The sequence below is a fragment of the Rousettus aegyptiacus genome, unplaced genomic scaffold (genome assembly GCF_014176215.1).
Source record: "Rousettus aegyptiacus isolate mRouAeg1 unplaced genomic scaffold, mRouAeg1.p scaffold_m13_p_6, whole genome shotgun sequence".
Lineage (NCBI taxonomy): Eukaryota > Metazoa > Chordata > Mammalia > Chiroptera > Pteropodidae > Rousettus > Rousettus aegyptiacus.
In genome coordinates, this window is record NW_023416309.1 from 35,420,239 (window position 1) to 35,444,463 (window position 24,225).

A 24,225-nucleotide genomic window follows, 5' to 3' on the forward strand; every position below is an offset into this window, starting at 1 on the left:
AATGAGCATATACTTGCTGAAGGTCCTACAACTTAGCTGGCTGGAGTGAAGAGGGGAAAAGGCTGAGCCATTCGAGTGGTGGCAGCAGCTCGGGAAACAGGTTTTGGGGGCATCTCCTGACTCTCTCGAACCTCTGCCTGGGACACCGAGCTGTCTGCATGAGTGAAGTGCCAGGATGGACCCTCTCACAGGCCTTCTCCCACTCACTCCTTCCTCTCCCAGACTGTAATTCAGGAGGACCCTGTCCTGTTCTTTGGATCAGAAAACTTGGCATTTTACTCAGGTGGCAGAACAGAAACGTTGGTAAACAACCAGCCCGCACCTACACTGCAATCTCTGACTTCTCAGAATGCTAACATTCTGTTCCCAAAAGGGGTGTGACTCGGCTGCTCAGATCTTCAAGCTGATCCCCTCACAGCCTTTGCTAAGGCATTTCTTTGTTTGGTAGATCAGGCTAAAAGCTATAATTAATTCACTCTTCAGTCTAATGCTCATAGGAGAAAATGGAAAGGAGTCAAGCGTGGTAGTTTAAAAGCACAGGTTTTTAATTTGGCTCATTGCTAGTTTATAGGTTGTATGACTTTGGGCCAGGTAGCATAGCTGCTCTGAACCTCAGCTTCCTCATCTGTAAATGGGAACAGTATTAGTACCAGGCTTGTAGGACTGAGAAGATTAAATGGGGTAAACAATGATCCTCTCACAAGTACATGCTCAATACATTGAAGCTGTTGTTATTGCATTTTTAAAATCATGTAAAGAGGAAAAGAAAGTGATTCATAAATGACCCTGCAATAGGATCAGGATAATCTGGAGCTAACAACTCATGTATATCAAGACTTTTTATGTAATCTTTACATTGTTAAAATGTGATGAAATAGCAAAGACCCTGTTCTAGGACTACTAATAAATACTTTTACAAAAGGGGAGAATATACATGAAATGAGGCTTACTCTTAAGTACCATTTAGTAATTGGTTTCAGAATGAATGATGTGTTCGATTGAGTATGGTTGGGAGAGAGGATAGCATATGGGTCCTGCATAGCTGCTGGCACATTTCAGCGGTTCATGTAACTAGAAATAGCATGTGCATATCTAAGTCAAAGTGTTTTCCCTAGTTGATTTTAAAACATGAAATAGACATTAAAAAGAATGAAATCTTGCCATTTATGATAACATGCATGGACTTTGAGGGCATTACACTACGTAAAATAAATCAGACAAAGTCAACTATATGATCTCACTTATATGTGGAATTTTAAAAACGATAAGAACAACAACAAAACCCCAAGCTCATAGATACAGAGAACAGATTGGTGGTTGCCAGAGGGATGAGGGGTGGGGGGTGGGGTGGTTACAAACATCTAGTTATAAAATGAATTAGTCACAGGAATATAATATACAGCATGGTGACTATGGTTAATAATGCTGTATTGCATATTTGAAAGCTGCTAAGATAGCAGATCTTAAAAGTCCTCGTGACAAGAAAAAAAAATTTTTCTACCTATGTAAGGTGGCAGATGTTAACTAGACTTATTGTTATAATTATTTCACAGTATATACAAATATGGAAGTATTATGTTGTACACCTGAAACTAATATAATGTTATATGTTAGCTATACCTCAGTTTTAAAAAACTAATGCAGTATCACAAAGAATGGAACAGCAAAACATTTTCAAAGCTTTTAATAAATTTATTCTTCATACAAAAAGCCAGTTTAAGTACGTCATGTGGAATTGTGGACTTGTCAAAACTTCTAGAGTTCACATGATGAAAATACTTATATGTAATTTATGACACTAACTATTGGTTAAGCGGAACCAAAATGAAAATTATTTTTAAAAAACAGTAAATCTAGTAAATTGAGAACCTAATTTCTAAGTGTTTAGGGAATTTTTAGTAGAAGTTGAGAATAAACTACAAACTACAGGGAAGACATTCTGCAAACAATAAAAAAGCCAATAGGTGGCCAGAATAATACGTTCTCTATCCTCAAGGAGTTGACAATTTAAAGAAGGCAGCCACATATACAACTGACTTAATTGCAAGGCAGAACATGCTATGTAACTTTTCCTATACTTGCTCCAGTCCCTCCTGCTCCCATGCCTAGCATAGCTCCTAGCAAATTCGCAGGCATGCAGTGACTGTTTGTGAAAAGAACAAGCACTGTTATAGAGATATAAGTAAAATGCTTTGAGAGAGCAACTGCGGCCAAGGAGCAGTAAAAAGATGGGACTTTCAAAGATGGTAGCATATAAATGGGTAAAGTTGGCCTTGTACTTAACCATCATAATATCAACCATACTACTATTTAATTATGTTCTTTTCCCCCATGAGGCTCCAAGCTCCCCAAAGGCAGGTAACTTCTGTCTTGTTTACTAGTTTCCAGCATGGTGCATGGTACATCTTAGATAGATACTCAATGTGTTTGTTACAAGAAGAAGTGTCCCCAGATATATTCATCAAGGCTTCTTTTCTTCCAGTTTCATGTTAACTGCAATTCAACTCAACCATGCTCAAAAAAAATAAGGGAATTTTTGGTTTCTGTATATGGAATCTTCACAGGGCTTCAAGTCTGGTTGGATCTAGGAATCTGACCAATGTCCTCAGGAATCCACCTTCATCTTTCTTTTGTGTTGGCTTCATTCTCAGGCAGGCACTCCTGATATTATGGCAGAGGCAGATTTTGATAATTCCATGTTCATATCTTTACAGTTTATGATTCTAACAAAAAAATTATGTCTCTTCTCCTGATGGTGTCAAGAAAAGGCTCAGGGAGGATGCTGGTTGCCCTGCCTTGGGTCATATACCCATCTCTGAACAAATCATCAAGGCCAGGCCTGAAGGAGCAGGGGAGGAGCAGCCACATGTAATCTGTAATAGATTAAGATAGAGAAAGGGTGACTCTACCAAGAGATATTGGACAGCAGCCAAAGCAAAACAAATAAAATCTCCTATGTATTCACAATGTAAGGAAATGGATTGAACAATATCATAGAGATAGGAATAGATGAGGAAGAAAAATAAGACATGAAATGTGGTAGGGGAGTAGTGGACAACGCAAAAACTTAATACTGGAGATGTGTTTGTTCTGTAGACAGTTGTGATATAATTTGAGGAGGAGGGGAGGAGTATAATCCAAGATGTCTTTAGAGCTTCTCTAGAAGCTACCTTTAGATGCCTCCTTTTTCCCCTCTCTACCCCTCCTAAATAATGAGTCATCAGTGGAACCATGCCATACTGGACAAGGATTTCAAAAGACTCGTCTTCACCTGCTTCATGTCATAGAGGATGCCTGGGCATGTGTAACTTCCTGGCCATTGCATCCTGAGTACTGAGACCTGACATAAATAAAGCTTGGGCTCTGCCATTCAGGAGCCTACAGGTGGGGGAGATTGTTCTCCGACAAGTTACTAGAAATACACCTACACGTACATATGTATAAGTATGTATATGTATGTACATGGGATTGGACGATTTAAATAGAAAAAAAAAAGTGATTGTTTTATTCCTGATGAAGAGTCAGGGAAGCCTTCAGGGAAGAAGAAATATGTGAGTTACCCTTCTATTAGGAAAGGCTTGTGCTTGGGGCATAGACCTTCTCAAGGCAACACAGATTCCTCCTGGTCCAGCCTTGGACTACTTCCTTCCTTGTTGTTCGGAAGTGGGGCTTAGAGGTTTCTTTCTTCTGGGCTTCTGTGTTCTTGTCCTAGAATTCAGCTTCTCTGCAACTCAGGTAAAGACAGCAGCAGTAGCAGTAGTCACAGTAGTAAACGCTTATTGAGCCCTTAACTATACACTCAGCATCGTGCTGAGTGAGATCTTAGATAACAACCTGCAGTTTCACCCTCATGATAATATTATGAGATAAATATTATTGTTCCCATTTTACTGAAAAGGAAATTGAGGCTGACAGGTTTGGTGGCTTGCCTCAGTTAACTGCACAAGGAAACAGTGGAACTGGGATTTAAACACAGGTCCACTCAACCCCGGTGCCCAGGTTCTCCATCGCTGTGCTGTGCTCTGCTGCCTCCCCCTGGCTTCTCCTTCTTGGTTCCAAATGAGTCATGGTCCCAGGCTCAGGTATAGTGACAGGTGGCGATTTACAGTATTGGACGGAAATGATGCTTGAGCTCTGACTCAATTTTAGGGGTGCAGAAAGGGACGCTGAACCCCTGGGAGAGTTCTCAACCTAAGTACACATAAGAAACATGATTCCTGGGCTCTGCTCTTAGAGAGTCTGTTTTCTAGGTCTGAGTGAGACCTTGGACTCTGCATTTGGACAAACACTCTACCACCGCCATCAGAGATTCTGAAGCAGTCAGTGCTTGGAAGACTGCTGCCTAGCCAGATGTGTCAAGGATGGAGGGGAGAGGGGGGGAGGATGTGCAGTCTGTCCATGTATGTTATCCATGTACATGGCTACATGCTTTAGTTCAAAGGTTGTTTTGCTAATGCCCCATGGAGGGTATGTATATACGCTGCACAGAAACTACTTGAGAGTAACTTTGTCTGGACTGTCATTGTCTTCTTTAGATTCCACCATTTGAGACAGGCCTTTGTAATTAGGGTAACCAGATACCCATTACAAAGGATCATCTTTCTATGAAAACTTCTGCTCAGCATAGCGAAAAAAACTTTTTGGCACAAAGTCATATGTCTCCTTTTTCTGGACCTGGGAACAGCAGGCCTTTTCCCAAATAGAATCCCTGACCATTTGGAGGCTGAGAATCCTCTCTGCCCATGGCCTCCTGGGACTCCGGGTGGCCTGCCTGTTGGTCAGAGGCAGCGAGCATCCCCACACTGGAGATGTGGGAAACACAGTCTCTGTCCTTGAGGGCTTAAGGTCTGGTAGGGAAGACAGAACGGGCCCATGTGAAAGAGTCAGACACACAAATATAATGAAAATAAACAATGCACACCCACGCAATGGTCAGAAACCAAGTACAGATACAACTTTGAACTCAAGGTCCGACAGTAAGTCAGAGAAAAATACAAAGTTGAATGTGAAGTACTAGGTCATCAGAAAATCCTTTCTAGAAGAGGCCACATCTACTTATTTGCCAATTCTTATTAAGCAGTTACGTAGTGGGCACTGCTTCTGGTGACCACAGCAGACATGATATCTGCCTTTTGGGGAATACAGTGCTGACCGAGCAGAGGATCTAGGGTCAAAGAAACATGGGAGCCCCACATAGACCCTGCCCAGGTGGGAAGGCAGAGCAGGCCTCCTCAAGAAAGTGATATTTTCACCAAATTCCTGAAGGCCGCCCTGCCCCTGACTTTACCCATAAACCCAGGACAAAGTACCAAGGAGGCCCCAGTCTGTGGCCTATCCACCTTCTCTTACTATCCTGGCTCGTGTGCCTGTGTGTGGACATCCTAGGCCTCAAGTTTAAACTTGGTTCACACACCACCACTTCCCACAGCCCTTTGGCCAGCCCTCAGGCCCAGGTTTATGACCTACCCTCAGGAGGACTAGTCCAGGTAAAAGGCCCTTGCAGACCCAGAAGTGGGCCTGGATTGTTTGGACAGGGAATGCAGCAGGCCTGTATTTACAGGGGTGAATGATATGAAAGTAGGTGCATAGCCAATGGGCAGACATGTTTCTTCCACCCTACAGGCTTCTCTATGGAGAGGAGCACAGCTGGATGCGGTGGTGTGGGCCTTCTAAAGCATAGGGTTTGGGGCAGGGATCCTGACTGCAGGGTCCAAGGACATTTCTGCCTAAAGATAAGTAGGTGTCAGCTAAATCAATAGTGGAGGTGGGGAGTGGGAAGCCTTCTTGTAGAAGGAACAACCAGTACAACATCTTTAAGATGGGAAAAAGTCATGGTCACCTCCCTAAAAGCAGGATGCAGGAGAGAGCTGAGGTGAGGCTGGAGAACAGGCAAGGCCTGGTGGGCCGAGGTGAAGATTTGGCTTTACAAAGGATAGGGTGAACCAGGGAAGGTCATTTTGAATGGAGCAAGAACATTCCTTCCAAACCGAGCTTGTGTAGTACCAATAAGGTATTTGATGTGAGAAGAGAGAGCAAATTGTTCAGCTTAGCTAGGCCTAGGAGTACTGAGAAAGGCAAGAGAAGGAGGAAAATAAACATCTGGAAAGGAGCCGCTAAGGAGGAGTTGTGGGCGTCGTGTACCAAGGGGTCAGAGTTGTCAAGGTAACAGAGAGCCTTAGGAAGGAACATGCACAGATCTGGGCTGGGTGCCAGACTCTCTCTTTATTCTGTGCTGACGATTAAAATCAGGCAAAATAATTTACCACATTTAACACCTTTCTACTCTAGGGATGCTCCCTATGCTCGAGGCATAGTACTTCATATGTACACAATTTTTGTATTTTTCTGTGTGATTTATACCCTGGAAATATTTCTGGATTGGCAACACATTGTATTTTCCACTTAGTAAACGTAACCACTGTTTATGCTTCGGGCAACATTTTACAGTTGTCGCAGAATCCTTGTTTCCTTTCTGTCATTTATTTTTCATAATTAGTGGTGACGCTCCCATCAATGAATGCCTGTGAAATTATGAATACATTAGGTTGCAATAAGAATTGTCCCTGAAGTCTGTAAACAGATGTAGGGGGAAGGGAGTGTTTATGATAACTGTGCTTACATAATCTCAACAACCAGGCCCTGGGGACTCACACTCAGAGATGGAACAGTTGGTTTAAATTAGGTTTCCATGTGAAATACGGTATCGCTATTTTTTTCCTAGCATTGTGGGAAAGTATATGGAAAATGATTTGACTGATAGGAAATCTGGATGCATGATCAGGATCGAGGCACCAGCCATGTAGTGGCCTGTGCCTGCTCTGTGAAGCGGGCCTCTCCAGGGGAAGATAAGGTAACCCTTTCGGGCCACTGGACTAATAAGTCACTGTGGTACCAGAATAGCTGGAAAGAACCGTAACTTGCAGAGAAACTGGTTTTCCATAAGTTCCAACAACAACAACAAAAAAAAGGAGCTAAAGCCACAGAAGATATAGCCAGAGACCTCAAAAACTAATGCATTGGGTGTTTGAGGAATTATTTTAACTTTCCAGGATTTCATTTTCATTTCTAAGGAGATAGGTTTGAATTCCTAGCTCAAAGTTGATGATTTTATGCTTCTAAGTGTTCGCTGGCGATTTCCCACAGCAGGATAAGGCTCATCAAAAGCAAAGTACACTAAAGGAAGAATGAGATGGAAGCACCAAGGACACTCAGTCTCTACTGGCAAAATAATTTCTTGTTGTAGAGAGCCAGGGTTTCAGGAAGGTGACTATTAACCGGGTAAGTGGGTGAGGGGTGAGCACAGGCTCGCTTATAGCTGCAGGGGCAGAGCTGGCTCTGCAAATCCCGGAGGGTTCCTCTGTGCTCCAAGCAGTCCCAGGCGAGTGGAACAAATGGTGCCCAAGAGGCTCTGAATTCCTTCATCTGGACCAGGGCTCGTCCTAGGGATCTGACTCCAGATCGGTTCTCCTGATGTTGCATGAGGGCTGAGAAGTCTGAGGCAGGTAGAGAGCAGAGGTGCATGGTCAGAGCCCCCTGGGCCCTGGGTGGCCAGTGGCCCACAACATTTTTGCTTCAGCTTATTTCATAAGGGAAGAGATAGGTTATTATTGCAGAGCTCCTGGCTGGTACCAGTCCCTGTCTGTTCCTGTGTAGGGAGAGGAAAGAGGTGTTTAGTATCAATCTCTTCTGGTTTGTTTTTTCTGTTTCTTTAACTATCTTTTGGTACTTTTCTAGGTATCCTCTCCTTTATTCCAGCTCAGTCCTCAAATAGTTAGCTCTTAGTAAGTACTTAGAAGGACCTAATTAATGCCAAGTTTGAAGAAACTGTCACCCTTCATCAGATGAAGGAGCACCGGACTGGAAGTCCTAGTTTTGACATTAATGAGAATTGTGACCTCAAAAAGTCACTTCTCCCATGAGCCATATATTCCTGATCTGGAAAATGGGGTTGGGCTGTCATCTGTGGTTGCTGCCAGCACTAAATGCCATTCGTTCCTGTCACTTTAGGGCAGTATGCTATGGCCCTTAAACTCTATTTTTTTTCCTGCAGTTATTGTAGATAACCACGAACTCTCTGTTCAGTCCTCAGTGTCACTCAGGCCAGGGAAATGAGTTGCTCCCCAGGTTTCAGCAATGTTGCTGAACCAAATGCAGCTAATGGGCCATGTGGGGTTAAGACTAAAGTTTTGATTTCTTAACAGCTGAGCTTATCAGCCCAGACATTAACCATGATGGAGAAAGTAACTTAAGTGAACATTAGTGTCCAAGCACCAAATGTACAGGGAGCAGCAAAATAATCTTAGTGATTAAGCAGAGGGTTTGAGACTGCATTTTGTAAATGGGATCTTAGTATTGGATTATTAGATATGATACTCCAGTCTATATAATAGAAAAAACAAATCACATCAGAATAAATTTAAGCCCAGAACTGGAGAACATTAGCGTTCATATGTGCACATTAGTCATTTAGTAAGTAGTTAATAGTGCCACCTCCGAGGAACACACCTAAGTTCAAATTCAGACTTTGCTATCTTTTGGTTGGGGACCTTGAGCAAGTCTCTTCGTCCCTCAGTTTTCTCCTCCATAAAATGAGAATAATAGTAGTCCCTAACTCTTAGAATTGTTGTGAAAGATAAATAAGGTAACATATGTGAAGTACTTAGAACAGTTCCTGTCTTATAGTAAGTGCTGTATATTTGTACTTCTTATTATTGTTTAGTCATTTGAGGAGCATAATAGATAATGCATTTGCAAAAGATAGTTCAAAATTATGTATTTTTTTGTATTTTTTCATTTGATATGTATTTCGATACTTGATAATTGTCTTTCACTTTTGGGCTAAGTATACTGATTGCATTTAATCTTTCTGTCCATCAGTCAAATATATTTAAATCAATATTATCCTTAAGCTTTATTTTTTATAGTCTCATGGAATTTTATAAATCAAGAAAATTTTATGAATTACATTCAGCCTTCTTATTTAAATATGAAAATTAAGAACACAGAGAGGTTACGTAACTTTCCCAGAATCCCATAGCAAAGTATGGATGGAACTAGAGTATCACCTTAGTCTCTCATTTGGGTCCTTCATTTTCTAATACTAAACTGATTTTTTTTTTAAAGAAAAACAGTTTTCTTGTGAAAAAAATATTTATCAAGCTTCCAGGACCTAGCTTCAGTGGATGCCTCCCTATGCATTTTCCAGGTGAGCTCCTGGGTAACGTGGCTGATCCTCACGGCGGGTTCCATGGAGGAGAAGCGGGAAGTCTTCTCGTATTTGGTGCATGTGGCCAAATGCTGCTGGAACATGGGAAACTACAACACCGTCATGGAGTTCTTGGCCGGCCTCAGGTATGTGCAGTGGGGATACAGTTATCTGGACATAGTTTCCTCTTACCATTTCAATGGAACTGAATTGATTGCCCAGGTAACCACATTTACCCAAACCAGGCAATTGGTTAGAAGTTAAGTCATTCATCTAAGGTCACCTGGCATGTCTGGCATGTGAATGCAGGTAGCCTTGATTTCAGAGCCCATGCTCTTAACCTCTATGATATCTTGCTCTTATGTCTTCTTTATCAAGCTAATAGTAAGATCACTGTTCTGTCAATAAAGTCGCCTACCTTATTCCCTTTCAGCCTTAATTAGCCAGCATAAAGTAGCTGTCCCTCACTCCTGTGGGATGCAGTGTGGTGTAAGGAAAAGGAGCGTGAGTTGTCAAGTCAGAATAACAGGGAATCAAATCTTGGCTCCCTCACAGAATAAACGTATGATCTAGATAAGTTACTTGACCTCGCTGAGCCTCAATTCCTTCATCTGTAAAATGAGAGTAATAATAAAAATCACCTACCTCTTTATGTAGGATTTAGTGAAATATAAAGTGTCCAGCAGGTCTATCTGGCATGTAGCAAGGCCCCGTAAAGAGAACTGTTGTTATTGTTGTTATTGCTGTCTTTTCACCTTCCCCATGAGGGTTATACTGTAAATAGATCTTGCTTCATAACATTATTGAGGTTTTTCTTTGATTCCCCAGGTCCATACATAGGGGGATTCAGGGTTGGGGAAGACAGGAAAATTCTCAGAGCTGGAAATTCCGTTGTTCTTTTGAACTTTCTTAACTAAGAATAAACTCAAGTGGTTCTGTCATTGTCATTCAAAGTGGTTATGCAAATATACTGGACATGGCTCTAAAAAAGGAAAAGATAGAAAAAATACTGGAAGAAGAGAAGGCTATATCCAGATGATTTAGTTCTCTTTGTGATAGATTTTCTACCAAAAAAAAAGAAATTGTGTTACTTTTCTTTTTTAAAAAATGATCATATTATGATAAAATAGTTCTGTTGTAATGATGCTGATCCTTCTGTGTTTGACCGGCAAGTTGGTGCTGGCTTTGGGCTGAGGACCTCACTTTCTCTCTTCTGGACATCACTGTCCTCACAGCATGATGGCAGGCTCCCTCCAAAGTGAATGATTCAAAAGAGCCTTTTATCTCCTAGCCTCAGAAGTCACACACTGTCACTGCCGTCATATTATGCTGGTCACCTAGCAACAGCACTAGTTCATTGTGGGTGGGACTACACTGCACAGAGAAGTGTGGGTCATTAGAGGCCATTTTGGAGGCTGGCAGCCACATACCATCTATTAGAGATTCTTTTGACATGAGAATGACCTCAGAATGACTGATAGAGGCTTTGAGTGAATGTGACTTTCAGATACAACTTAGTTGATTTCAAAATCCAAGAGCACCATACAGCCAGGTGATTCTCTGTTCTACAAAGAATAACCTCAAACCAGGCTAAACCGCACCACTAATTCCTGTGTGTTTTTGTCTTATATCCCAGACCAACCGCCACGGCATTTCATGCTCCTCTATTTGGCTTAAAACTGAACTGATCTTTACAAAAAAAAAAAAAAAAAGAAAGAAAGAAAAGGTAAAAGTACTAGGTTTAATAACTCTTTTGCTGGAAAAATACATATAGGAGATTAGTTGCTAGACGTTCTTATGATGAAATGATTTTGGAGGCAGAGCTTGTGCATGTACTTTCAAGCTTGAAAATATTTAGATTATAAGTAATTTAACTACATCAAGATAACTAAAGGGCATTTTTAAAGCAATTAGATGAGAGCAATCTTATTGTTAAATGACTGGTTTTCAATGGATATTATATATTTTGCTTCCTCAACTACATTCTCAGCAGTTTTAAGGAAACAATTAGAACTACAAAGATTTACTATAATATTTACTTAATCATGGTGTCAATTTAGAATAACCCAAATGAACAGCAGTAGAAAAATGAAGGAAATAATATGATACGTCATGTAATAGAATATTATTTAGCTATCAAAAATGATGTTTATGAAAAAATTTTAATATCGTTGGAAAACAAATAACATATAATGTATAAAAATATCTGGGAACCAAGCTCTCCATACTTAATAACCTCAACAATATTCATACAACACAACTTGTAAAATATTTGTACCACACAGATACAAATAGGATAAATACTGAAAGGAGATATACCTGATGTTGTCTGTGGATGGTAGAACTGCATGTAGATTTTCTACATTTCGGTATTTTCCAGATTTTGTACACTGAGCATCTAGTATCTTTATAAACATAAAGAGAAGTAAAAGTTTTTAAAGAGTATCGATTCTCAGTCTAATAAAAAATCATTGATAATTGCTGAGGTTCATCTTTTGGCCTCAAATGTACCATGACCACTTGGCCTCAAATGTACCATGATTACTCACGGAAAGAAGGATGATTAAATAATGAGAACCATGTTTCATTCATTCATTCACTTTGTTTATTTATACCTCTTTTTCATGCCCAAAAAGGATTCTCACCAGTCTATAGGTAACTTAACTACATCAAGATAACTATAGGGCTTAGAAGAAACCAATTGTAGAACTAGCTAGACTTAGTGGAGTGAAAACAGGAAAGTTTTTTTTTTTCTGACCTGTCTGTGTTCCAGACCTGCCTACTTGGCCCTCTCTCCCTCAGCTCTGAATTATACTTTGGGAGAGCCTGTAGATTTGCCAGTCATTCGTGTGGTTAATAAGCTGTCTCATTTTCTTACACTCATGAGTGTGAATGAATCTCAGAAACATACAGCTGTGCAAAAAAAAAAAAAAAGACATTGTCTAAGACTACTACCATGTGACACCATTTGTACACAGTTTACAAACACACAATTCTACAAACTACTTAGAGATACATACACGTTGGGACTGTATAAAGAATTGAAAGGAAACAAGATCACCAAAGTCACAGCTGTGGTCCCCTTTAGCAAGGAAGGGGGAAGTATGTGCTCATGGAGGAATCCACTGGGGCCTCAACCATATTGCTATTGTTTTATTTTTTTAACTGAGAGGTTGGTTCATGATAGTTATTATGTTGTGCTTTATGTGTTTTGGATATCTTATACATTACATAGTGATTTTTAACCTAGTCCGATATAAAACAAAATTACAAACTCTCATTGAATTTAAAGCCTTACCCTCACCCCACATTCCACAACCCAGCCAGTCTCAGAAACCTGCAGTGGAGTGGGAAGATATGGTTCATTTTTTCTTTCCCTCTGCAGGGTCTCTGCAGTAAAAGTAGGCAGGAGAAGAAAAGACAAAGTAGGAGGGGTAGAGGGAACAAAAGTCTTACGTGACTGGTACTGTTGTAATGTGGCCTCAGTGCTCCCACAGAGAGCCATTATGGAGTGCTTTTAAGATTCCTTCCTAGTTATTCCCCCTGACTCCCTCCATTCCCTATCCTAAGTACTTCCCACCGCACCATTACCTGGCAAATGGCAATCCCCTTGATCCCCTGGATCCAGCTCTGGACGTCCCGCCCTCCTAGACTCTTTCCAATTGTGTCACCTCATTTGGCAGGCAGGCCTTTCAGGATAGCTTAGGTCCAACTGCCTGTCGCAGTATCCACCCCTGACTCACAGGAAACACTCAGCGCTTTGCCTTCCCAGATTCTGCAAATGTAAGACACACCCATTGGAATCTTCTCCCTCACCCTGACATCTGGCAGCCCCAGGCATCTGCTCATCTCTAGACTTTCCAGGCAAGAGTCACCCCAATCTAGGTGACCAACACACTGCCCAGGACACAGGTCCACCTCACCATGGAGTTCACTTCAAGCCCCCTGAACTTGGGGTGATTTCCTCCCTTCCATATATAGCACTCTGACAACACTCTCCAAAGAAATATTCCTGATCTGGCTGCTCAGATCCAGTCCCTGGGTTGGGGCTGGTGGAGGGAGAGAGACCACTGAACGCAGAGCAGTTTGGGTACCCCTTTTGACAGTCTGATACCTCTTTTTTAGAAGGTGGGTACAATGTCACCTCTTGTTTTCAGCAGCAATTTCAAAATAGTAAAGTCCCATTTAGAATCCTGAAGTATGCAAATAATACTTTGGGATAATGTCCCTTTAGATGTCCCAGCAGCTTGTGTCAAAGCTGGATTCAATAAAAGCAATTCTACAAAAGAGATCAAAACAGGTTTCACTTGTATCACTGAGGGACTGGCCTAATCCAAGGATAACATTTAAAAGATCAAGAGGAGTAAATGGACCACATTTTCTACAGGCAAGACTCCATAAATATTTGTACAAACCATGTGGCGCATTAGGTTTCCCTTTTGGCTATAGCTGCCAGAAAGGCTAAAACCTAAGTTCAATGCCCACCTTCCAAAATGAACTCTATCCACATGTGTTTTTGTTTGTATCTGTCTTATTTAATTTTGTGTTTCAATTAAAAAAGTAACAGCCACATCATTCAGGGAAGTAGGTGGAGATATGGATCCGTAATAAATATTAAAACATAAATAGGCAAAAAGAATGAATTCATATGGAATTTAAGCTATTATTTCTTCTTCATTCTGAAAAAAAAAAATGTCATTTACTTACAATAGGTCAAGAAAAGTTTTGAAGATGTGGCAGTTTATGGACCAGTGCGACCTGGAGACCATGCGGAGCCTGAAGGATGCCATGGCTCAGCACGAGTCATCCTGTGAGTACAGGAAGGTGGTGACGCGGGCTCTGCACATCCCCGGCTGCAAGGTGGTTCCATTCTGCGGAGTGTTCCTGAAGGAGCTCTGTGAAGTTCTTGACGGAACCTCTGGCCTCCTGAAGCTTTGCCCGAGGTACAATTCCCAAGAAGAAGCTCTAGAGGTGAGGCCTCTTTCAAAATCCTCATGATCTGGAGAGTCACCATTGTCCCCTGGCTTATCACTCCTGAGAGCGAGGAGGGATAACTTAGTGAACCCAGGGTTGTCAGTTTTTACTATTGTGTTGGATAACAGTTGGGTCTTTGAAAGTTCCAGGGAGAATAATGTCAACTGGCACTATTTGGGGCTTAATATGGTTAAGTTAGCTTTAGTGGAGCAATGTGAAGTACAAATTGAAATGAGTGGTGTTTTCCGATTTTTTTTTTTAAGGTTGATGGGTGTTCTTTTCTGTTGTTGGGTGGGAACGTCTGGATGTAGGGGATAGCGAAGTCAAGTGAGAGTATTAACTTTTCTGCATCAGAGGAAGAAAGAACATGGGGAAGTCGGCAGTGCCCTCCTTTCATCCTCTGTGGGAGGACCCTGGAGAAGCTGGCGCCTCATCTAAAGACCAGCTCCAGGTTCCCAGTCACAGCTGCCTCAGCTGTCCCAGGCCCTTGCTTCTTGTTCCTGACTCCCAGATGAGAGAGCCATGAGTTTTGCTTCAGGGAGCTAGACTCTGGGGAGAAGAGACATTGAGAAACTGAAAGAAGATAAAGAAGCCTCCTTATCTGGTATTTAGAAATAAAAGAGGAGACTAAAATCGGGGTAACTTTGTGGAGAATTTTGAAGAGTTCTATACCTGGAAGCCCCACCCCCAAATCTAGGGTCATTCTCACTATGGTAGCAGTACTCACTACTGATCTTACACACACACACTCTCACATATGCACATAAACACACACACTCCTTCTCAGTGGCCCTGGGTAGACTTCTAAACTTCAGCCTGTTCAGTGTCACCTGGGAACAGCGGCATCGCCTGGTATCAGGAAGACTTGAGAGCCCCTGATGGGTACACTACCAGCTTGCGTCTCTCTGGCTTACTTAAGGGGGTGATAAAAGTGCAAGAAATGGAGGAGAAAACTTAAAGCAAGTCTCCCGTGCTGCACCCACAGCAGTTTCCTCATGTATCAGAAAGAGGGAATGCCACATCTCAAAGCCCGGCCCTAGCTGTTAGCTCTGATGGGGGAAACTTCCTCGTCAAGAATACAGACAATAAGAGTCTACGGCCATGCCACCCTGAACAGGCCCAATCCCATCTGATCTCAGAAACTAAGCAGGGTTGAGCCTGGTGATTGCTTGGATGGGAGACCACCTAGGAAGACCAGAGGCTATAGGCATAAAAAAAAATTGTCAAAAATAAAGGATTGTAAGCTGACAAGGTCCTTGCAATCTGTGAGGTCAACCAAGGGTTGCCTCACCTAAAAAAAAAAAAATACAGACAATAAGAGCTTAAAAGCCACCCAGAAGCCTCTGGATTACCATAGGGTATATGGGAAATAAAGCAAAATGTCACCTTTCCTCAGTGTTTTCCTTGGGCCCAACAATTTTATCTGGTTCCATAGAGCAGTAGACTTTTTCATGGTTTTCTCAGTTCTCACTGAGAAAATAACCCTGCCCTTCCTCTGTAGAGTGGCTAATCTCCCTAGGGAACCTTGGAATAATATTACTTCTTGTGTTTTCAATTTGAAGTGGAGTGTTGGTTCCTAGAGGGACTAAAGTTGTCTTAGTGGAAATTAGAGTGAGGTTTGGTATTTCATGTGGTAAAAGGGGAAAAAAATGTTTTTCCTGGTGGTTTTTTTTTTTCCTGGTGGTTTTCCCCCATTAAAATTGGCACAAATGCCAATGTTTATGACTATGATGATTTCATTTCCCTCACCAACTAGGTGGTTTAGATGCATTATATGAAGTCGCAATAACAAAATATATATTTTTCTGTAGTTCGTAGCCGACTACAGTGGACAAGATAATTTCTTACAACGAGTGGGACAAAATGGCTTAAAGAATTCAGAAAAGGAGTCCACAGTCAACAGCATCTTTCAGATCATCAGGAGCTGCAGTCGAAGTCTGGAGATGGAGGAGGAGGACAGCCCCAATGAAGGGAACAGCTCTAGGAAAAACTCCTTGAAGGATAAAGCTCGATGGCAGTAAGTTGTACATTTTAACAAGAGGGACGCTCATTGCTCCTTTTTCCTACTGCAGTTTGGTTTCAGGTAGACACCTAATAAAAACCCACCACCTTTACATAAGCCATGCTTCTTTATCTTCACACTTTACCAATTCTGAATTAGAATTTATCTGTTTGATTTGGCTGCATCCTTCTAAAATTACTGCTCATAATTTAATTTCTTGCCATCTGTTATCCCCTTGAAAAAAACTAGACCTATTCTGCCATTTCTAAAAATTTGACCAATTAAATTTACAGATTAGAACCATGATCTCTTTATTTATTTCATAGGCCCCATAAAAAATGGTTTTTAGTTATCACTGGATGGGACACTATATTTTTGAATTAAATATAGTGATTTAGTAGGGCTAGAGTGATACTCAGAAATCAGTAATTTTAGCAGCTCCCCCCCACCTGTGGGTGATTCTAAGTCAGGTGGTCAGGGATCTCACTGTCAGAAATACAGCTCTGTGAGGTGGCCTCCTCAGCTTTGACATTGCTCAGATGTGCCGATTGCTGTTATCAGCACCCCTTGCAGCCTAGCCAGACATGCTTACCTACAACCAAATGATAAGTTCAGAAACCAGTGGTCTTGAGACATGCATTGCATTTCTTCCAGGCCATTTACTCATGGTCAGGCCTAACTCAAATGGCAGAGCCTGGGCCAGCTGGAAGAATCGTTTAGCACCATCCAAAACTATTAGGTCTACTGGCTTTGACAGTCAGCACTTATGGGTCATACCTTGGAGCCCTTATACACACATGTGTGTGTTTGTGAGACATTGCTGTTTGTACTGCAAAGCCTTTCCCAGTTGTCCCTGTGTATGTGCACCTACATTGGAAAGTGTCATACTGTTTTTGGAAAATAATTTATTTGGTATTGTAGTACTAGATACTTAGAATTGGTGGTAAACACAGAAATGAATGCCTTGTATCTATCTGAATCCCTAATGCTACTATGTTTTAAGGATGTAAACCTACATCCCAGATCTCTACAAAGGCTTTGAGTTTTTATTCCAAACCTCACTTCCTTGCTTATTCCCTCATAGAGGACCCAGGTGCTCAAAGATTAACTGTAGTGCCCTCACCACAATGTCTCAGACCTAAAGCTCAAATTCTCATAGTTTTATCAATTCTTTTTTTGTTTGTTTATCTCAGTTCAAATATTATTTGAAAGTTTTCTCACTAGCATTTTGCTGACATTAATATTGTACATGTAGTATTAGTTATATGTTATAGAATATATAGTATTAGTATACCATACGGTATAGCTATATAGAGAGAAAGAGACCATTTACAAATAAGCACATGTCTGCACAAGAAGCATCTCAAAGCCATTTAAGTCCTTAACCTCTATCTACCTTTATTTGCCTGTCTCTTTATATATAAGTATCTATGTGTATATCTACCTTCTTCCACAAAATATTCTGTAGATGCTTATAAGAATAAATATAAATAATTGAAGATATTAATGAAAAAGGAAAATAGGTTAGGAAAAAAAATACATACAGAAGTGTATATGATACAGTCTTTGCAGTGACGTAATTTTGTTCCGAGAATCTTTGTAGCCAAAGAAAAGAGGGAATCATAATTTATTACAAGTTTTATAATCTTTGTAAGAAAAATCAAACAGATGTTTGGGATAAACCTTTATTCTGAGATCTGGCCAAAATTCCTTAAATCATACTGTAAGGGAGATATCATCCCTGAGTAGATAAAATAATAAATTTCATATGGCTCTTTTTTATAACAATCTTCACTTGGGGCTGTGGGGAGGGGGTGTTAGTTAAAGGTGTCAATCTTTCCGAAATACTTTTAGGAATGCTACATTTGGTTGAGCCTCAGAGCTTTCCCTTTACCATCCTTTCCTTTGGCTGGGGATTCTTTCAAGTGATAAATTTCTTACCTCATCCTATCACCTCTCATGAAATTTTATTTCTAATTTTCTGCATATTCCCTTATCTCATCCCAAGTGTTTTGCCATCTACATCTCAAGGACATTTCTTTTCCACTTCCGATTTTCCAGACCCTGCTTCTACATACTCTTAGAAGGGGGCAGGTAGGCCAGGGGGAGCACAAAAAATGCAAATTTTTTTTTTTACAAAACCTATGAAGCTATATTGAAATCCTCAGATTGAAACCCATGTGTCTCAGTACCAATAATACTTTCCTTAAGAGATTGCAAGTCTGAAATGAAGCACTGAACACACAAGGTGAGAGAGGGGGTGTTTAATAGAATTGACTGAAACCAGGTCAGCTAGTGTTGGTTCCAGGACCATCTGCCAGGACTTGGAAATCCATTCTTGATCCAGAGACCCACACTGACATTGCAAATGCAATCCGGACAATAATATTAGTAATATTTGACATGCGATTATTATTTTAGAGCCTACTTTTAAACAAACACTATCCCAAATACTTTCTATATGTTAAATTACTTAATCCTCACAACACTTTCATTTTACTCAGGGTCTCACCCCAAACAGGGCCAGGATTTAACCCCGGTAGGCTGGCTCCAAAGTCCGCAGACTACCCAGATATAATTTAGAAGTTGCCTGTATTTGAGGAAAGTGCTATGTTAATTAAAAGCAAGAATTTGCCAGAAGCAAGATTAAAACCGAATTTTATTACAGGAAACAGCTATAGCAAGCCCTTCAAAAAACTGTTCATTTTCTTCTATCATATAGAATTAAATTTAGGCTTATCATTTGATGAATCATGTTCATGTAATCCTATTAACTTTGTAGGAAGTAATGAACCCTTATTAAAAAAAAATACATAACCAGGCTGATAAATCGCCCACTTGTCCTTTAATAGAGGATTTTCATCAGGGAACATTAGAAAAATGTTTATCTGTCAATTTATAGTTTCTAACTGAAGGATGCTACAGAACCCCTTCCGGGGTTGGATACAAACTTTCCTTCTCTTTCACTCCTTGGTCCTTGCCTTAAGGCATATGACTTAAATGTGACAAGGTAGTTTCTTGCTGGTAAATCACATCTTTGACCTTTGGTTAATATTATTTAGTTCCTAAATAACCCTTTAAGGTTCCACCTTATTGCTTCTTGTAAACCCACAGCAACTTGTTTTCTGAGAGAATCAGGCACAGAAGTGCATAAAATTCACTATATGATCTAAGAGACAAAGCTACTAGTTTCTTTCTTGAAAGGAACTTATTTCATTACAAACAGTTGTCAATTTTATCTTAGGCATTAGTCCCTGGAAAAATGCTTTTTAATGGAATTATTAACGCCAAGCATTAGTTCTTTTGTGTTCTAAAATAGAAACCGATGCTAAGAAAGACAGTGTCTGCTCTCTCCCAGCTTGCGTCATCTCTGAGGAGCAAACATGGGCTCCAGAAAAGCCTCATAATTTTTCTGTCCAGACACTATTTTTCATAAGGCTTGTAGTTTTTCACTGGAAAATACTTGATTTAGCACAGAACTCATATTAAACAGAATGCAGGAAACACCATTTCTCTTGCTAAATTAAAATCAGAAGTTCTATGTCCAATTAACATGTTGCATTTCATGGGTACTGGCACCAATTGAATCCTTTTTTTCCTTAAAAAAACAACAAGAAGTATGACATGGACAATGTGCAAATGGTTCCAGAGAAAGGAACAAAAAAGAATAAAGGGCTTTCTTACAGACGCGAAGAAAGCCCCTCTAAACAAAAAGCTGGGCTGATTCAGCCTAGGGCAAAGGAAGTAGGGAAGGAGACGTGGAAGGGATGAAACCTCAGTCTTCCCGTGGTGTACTTTACTGAGCCAGATGCCATGCTGAGTGCTTTACAAGTATCATCTTATTTGAACTTCACCATTACTCTGTGAAATGGCCATTGTCTTTTGGCTGTTAACAGATAAGTAAGGTGAAGCTCAGAGACAGGTGATTTGACTAGGTGACACGGCAAATAGGTGGTAGAGCTGGACATTAAACCCAGGGTAGGTAACTCTAGAGGGCATGTTCCTAATCACTATGCTATATGTTTGAATCATAGACATAAGTATTGCGGAGGAGGACATAGGATTGGTTTTCCGTTGTTACTGAGAGCAATTTTGGAGGGATGGAGCTAAGTTAGACACAAAAGATGTTTTTCTTTCTTCACTTTTATGTTTAAATGTAATATTAAGTGCATAAAATAGAATGTATTTTTGCACCTAGCAACCAGATCATGATTTCTAAGAACATTCTTCAATAAAGGAAAGCAAAGCTCCTTGGAGAAATGGCTGATTCTAGGACTGGGGTATGAAGTAAGCAAGACAAACCTGGGACATCTTGTGCCAGAAAGTAAAGAAGTGCTTAAAAGAAAAAAAAAAAAAAAAGACGCAGTGATGGAGTTACGTCAAAGAAATATGAGCCAACTGAAAAAAAATCCCCATGGTGAACATTGGAATAATATGAGCAACAAAATAAAGTAGCATCACATTATAACCCAAAGTATTAAATAATTATCCATTAGTTCATATATATAATGATAAATAAACAGATGGGGGAGAAGAGATAAGTCTCCTATGCAGAGGAATTCCAAGTAACTTATTAGATACTCCACCCTCTAGGAGGTAGTGCATAACTCCTTACTCCTTAAATGTGGTCTGTGCATAGTGACTTCCTTCCAAAGAGGACAGAATAGAAAGGAGTTTTAAAAGAAAAAGAAACTTTACAGTGGGACATGACCAACACTACTTCAGCCAGGTAAGCATCAACAGGAATAAGTCATGTTCGTAGTATGTTCCCTGGATATGATATGATGAGAATGACAATCTACTCCTATGCTGTTCCTGCCCAGAACTCATAAGTCCAGTGTAATTATGAGAAAAATGTCAGGCAAAATCTGATTGAGGGACATTCTACAAATATCTCACCAGTGCTCCTCAAAACTGCCAAGATCTCAAAAATTAGAAAAGTCAGAGAAAACATCAGCTTTAAGAGGAGCCTAAAGAAACATGACAGCTAAATGTAATATGATATCCTGGATGGGATCCTGGAACAGAGAAAAGACATGGGTGAAAAACTAAGGAAATCTAAATAGAGTATGCACTTTCATTAATGATAATGTATCAGTGTTGGCACTTTGCAACGCCTCTAAAAGTCTAAAACTATTCTAAATTAAAAGTTTTTAAAAATAATGTATTTGAATCATTGTCAGGTAAATGAATATATAACTACTGTCCAGAGTGAAAACATTGCCAGGACCCTTCTCAATTATGTCACCGCCTTTCTCCCTCGATAAAAATTCACTACTGTGAATTTTACGATACTACAGCCTGCTTTTTATATTTTTACCATTATTATGCATTTCTACATGATACAGTTTTGCCTGGTTTTGAAATTTACATTTACGTAAATGTTATCATACAGTATGTATGCTGGTGTGTCTAGCTTAATGTCTGTCTTTGTTGTCGCATGTGGTTAGCTATTGTGTGTTCGTTTTCACTGCTGTGCAGAATTACATTGTATGAATACATCAGATTTTAATTATATATTCTGTTGTTGCTGGACATTTGGGTTGTTTCCAGTGTGGATTATCTAAAAAGGATATTCTGACCATCAGAGTTATGAGATGTCCTATAGATTTCTTTTCTTTTTTAAGGATATCTATTTATGTGAGGCAAGGAGGAAGAACCTGCTGTTTGAAAGCAGGAGTGGGATCTTGCTCAGGGACCAGGATCTAGACTGAGAGTCCAAGGAGCCCAGTGCTGCTGCTCATGCCTTGCCAAGAGGCAGAAGGCTGCCCAGGTGCCTCAAGATGATGGGAACATTTCTTCCCAGGGATGTATGGACCAGCTCCTTCTCAATTTTATTCACCACTTTGCTAGTAATGTCTATGAATCAAACAACAGAAACCTTGATCTTACTAACAATTCCTCATGCTTTGAAGAGATCGATTCTCTCTTGGGCACATTCCTACCAAGGTGGCCAGATAGAAAAGAGACAATAAAGTCTCTTTTGCTTTCCCCCACATCCTTCTATCCCTAATAATCCAGATTCCTGACTCAGGAAAGGCAACAAGTCCTTTATGTGCACACGTGCTTGCCCATGCATGCACACCCAACGAATATCTATAATGTTGCTCTTGCTCCTCTGGCCACCATGACTATTTTCCAGCGAGTGCCTTTGAACTAATTGTATTTTACTTTTAACAGAGCCCCTTCTCAGACCAGTTTAGCAAATCTTGTTTTGCCTATTTTTGCCCCAGTGCGTTCAGGTCACGACCTTTTGTCATGATTAAGGAGAAGGCAAACGAATCTAGTGATGAAGATCCAAGGCTAAAAAGTCAGACCAGAATTTTGCCTTGGGTAGACCTTTTCTGAGCTGGGTAACCTGGAGGGAATTACCCCTTCTATACCTCAGGTATCCTCATAGGTTGAAAAAAAAAAAAAAAAAAAAAAACTAAGGCTTACTTCGTTAGTAGGTTGAATTAAGAGCAAGAATGTATATAAAGTAACAGTTCCTAACACAAGAGGGAAAACTAATACATAATGAGGATTATTGTTGTTGCTGTTAAAAATACATTAATTGATCTGGGAGTTTCTTTCCTTATGCCTTTGGTCAGACACATTGATAAATATCAGGCTTTAAAATAGAGCTATAAAAAATTACTCTATAACTTTCAGCATTTTATATTTGCTGTGCTAATTTGAATTCGTAGTGGAATAAAGAGATGTCCAGTGTCAGTGAAAGGTTTTGTGTCGTTCTCACTTCTCATTATAATACAGGCAAAATTTGTATCTCTTTCCATCAGGTTTATAATTGGAGATTTGTTGGATTCTGAAAATGACATTTTTGAGCAGCCGAAAGAATGGGATCCTCACGGATTAGAAGAACCGCAGAAGGCCTTTGACCATGGGACAGAGCTCATCCCGTGGTACGTCCTATCCATCCGAGCTGATGTGCACCAGTTCCTACTGCAGGGAGCCACGGTTATCCACTATGACCAGGACACACACCTCTCTGCCCGCTGCTTCCTCCAGCTTCAGCCTGACAATAGCACCTTGACCTGGATAAAGCCCACCACTGCCTCCCCAGCCAGTGCTAAAGCAAAACTTGGTATGCTTAGTAACACATCTGAGCCTGGCAAATTCCCATTACTGGGCAATGCTGGATTAAGTGGCCTGGTAGAGGGGGTCTTGGATCTGTTTTCAGCAAAGGCTGTGTACATGGGACACCCTAGCATTGATATACACACTGTGTGTGTTCAGAACAAACTGAGTAGCATGTTTCTCTCAGAGACTGGTGTGACATTGCTCTATGGGCTTCAGACCACGGACAATAGATTATTGCATTTTGTGGCACCAAAGCACACAGCTAAAATGCTCTTCAGCGGATTATTGGAACTCACTAGGGCTGTGAGAAAGATGAGGAAGTTCCCTGACCAAAGGCAGCAGTGGCTACGGAAACAATACGTCAGCCTCTATCAGGTAAGGGGTACAACCTTCCCTCTCTCCTCACTAGCATAATTCTCAGGATCTAAATCTCATAAAAACACACTTGGCAAGTAAACCACTGGGATTCATTCTCCCAGCTCTGGCACTTCCTCCCTGAATGATAGTAGGCAGCTTTTATGTAACCGCACTGTGCTCAGTTTCTTATCTATAAAATGAGAATAACAATGATACCTATTCATAGAGTGGCTGTGAGGTTTAATTGAGTTAATGTGTGCAAAGCCATAATGTAAATTCATCTGTATAAAGGATAGTGGCTCACAGTAGGTCCTGTTATTATTTTTCATGAAAATAGTGGCTGTGGTCATCGTTCTTCTCACACCTGGAAAGAAACCAATTAATATAAGCATTTTCACTTAAAGTTTCCACTGAAGGCGTTGTAATCTGATGCTTTTCTTATTAATCAGGGACTAACTGATACCTTGAAAATACAAATCCTGCTGTATCACCCAATATGCTATGTGACTCTCGGAGAGTTATTTAACTGGCTCTATGTTGCTGCCTAATTTTAGAAGTTCTAAGGTTGAGAGAAACTTTCCCCAATGTGGGATAATTCATACATGAA

General features: G+C 40.5%; 1 protein-coding gene across 4 annotated transcripts in view; it reads left to right on the forward strand.

Moving 5' to 3' along the window:
* The window catches only part of PLCE1 (phospholipase C epsilon 1), a 284,212-nt gene that overhangs the window by 192,383 nt on the left and 67,604 nt on the right, over nucleotides 1-24,225 (forward strand). For all 4 annotated transcript variants that reach the window (XM_016164148.2, XM_016164151.2, XM_016164149.2 and 1 more), the window contains 4 exons: nucleotides 9,206-9,351; nucleotides 13,918-14,176; nucleotides 15,991-16,196; nucleotides 22,961-23,636. In XM_016164148.2, the coding sequence (XP_016019634.2) occupies nucleotides 9,206-9,351; nucleotides 13,918-14,176; nucleotides 15,991-16,196; nucleotides 22,961-23,636 (1,287 nt within the window). The remainder of the gene's footprint in view (nucleotides 1-9,205; nucleotides 9,352-13,917; nucleotides 14,177-15,990; nucleotides 16,197-22,960; nucleotides 23,637-24,225) is intronic.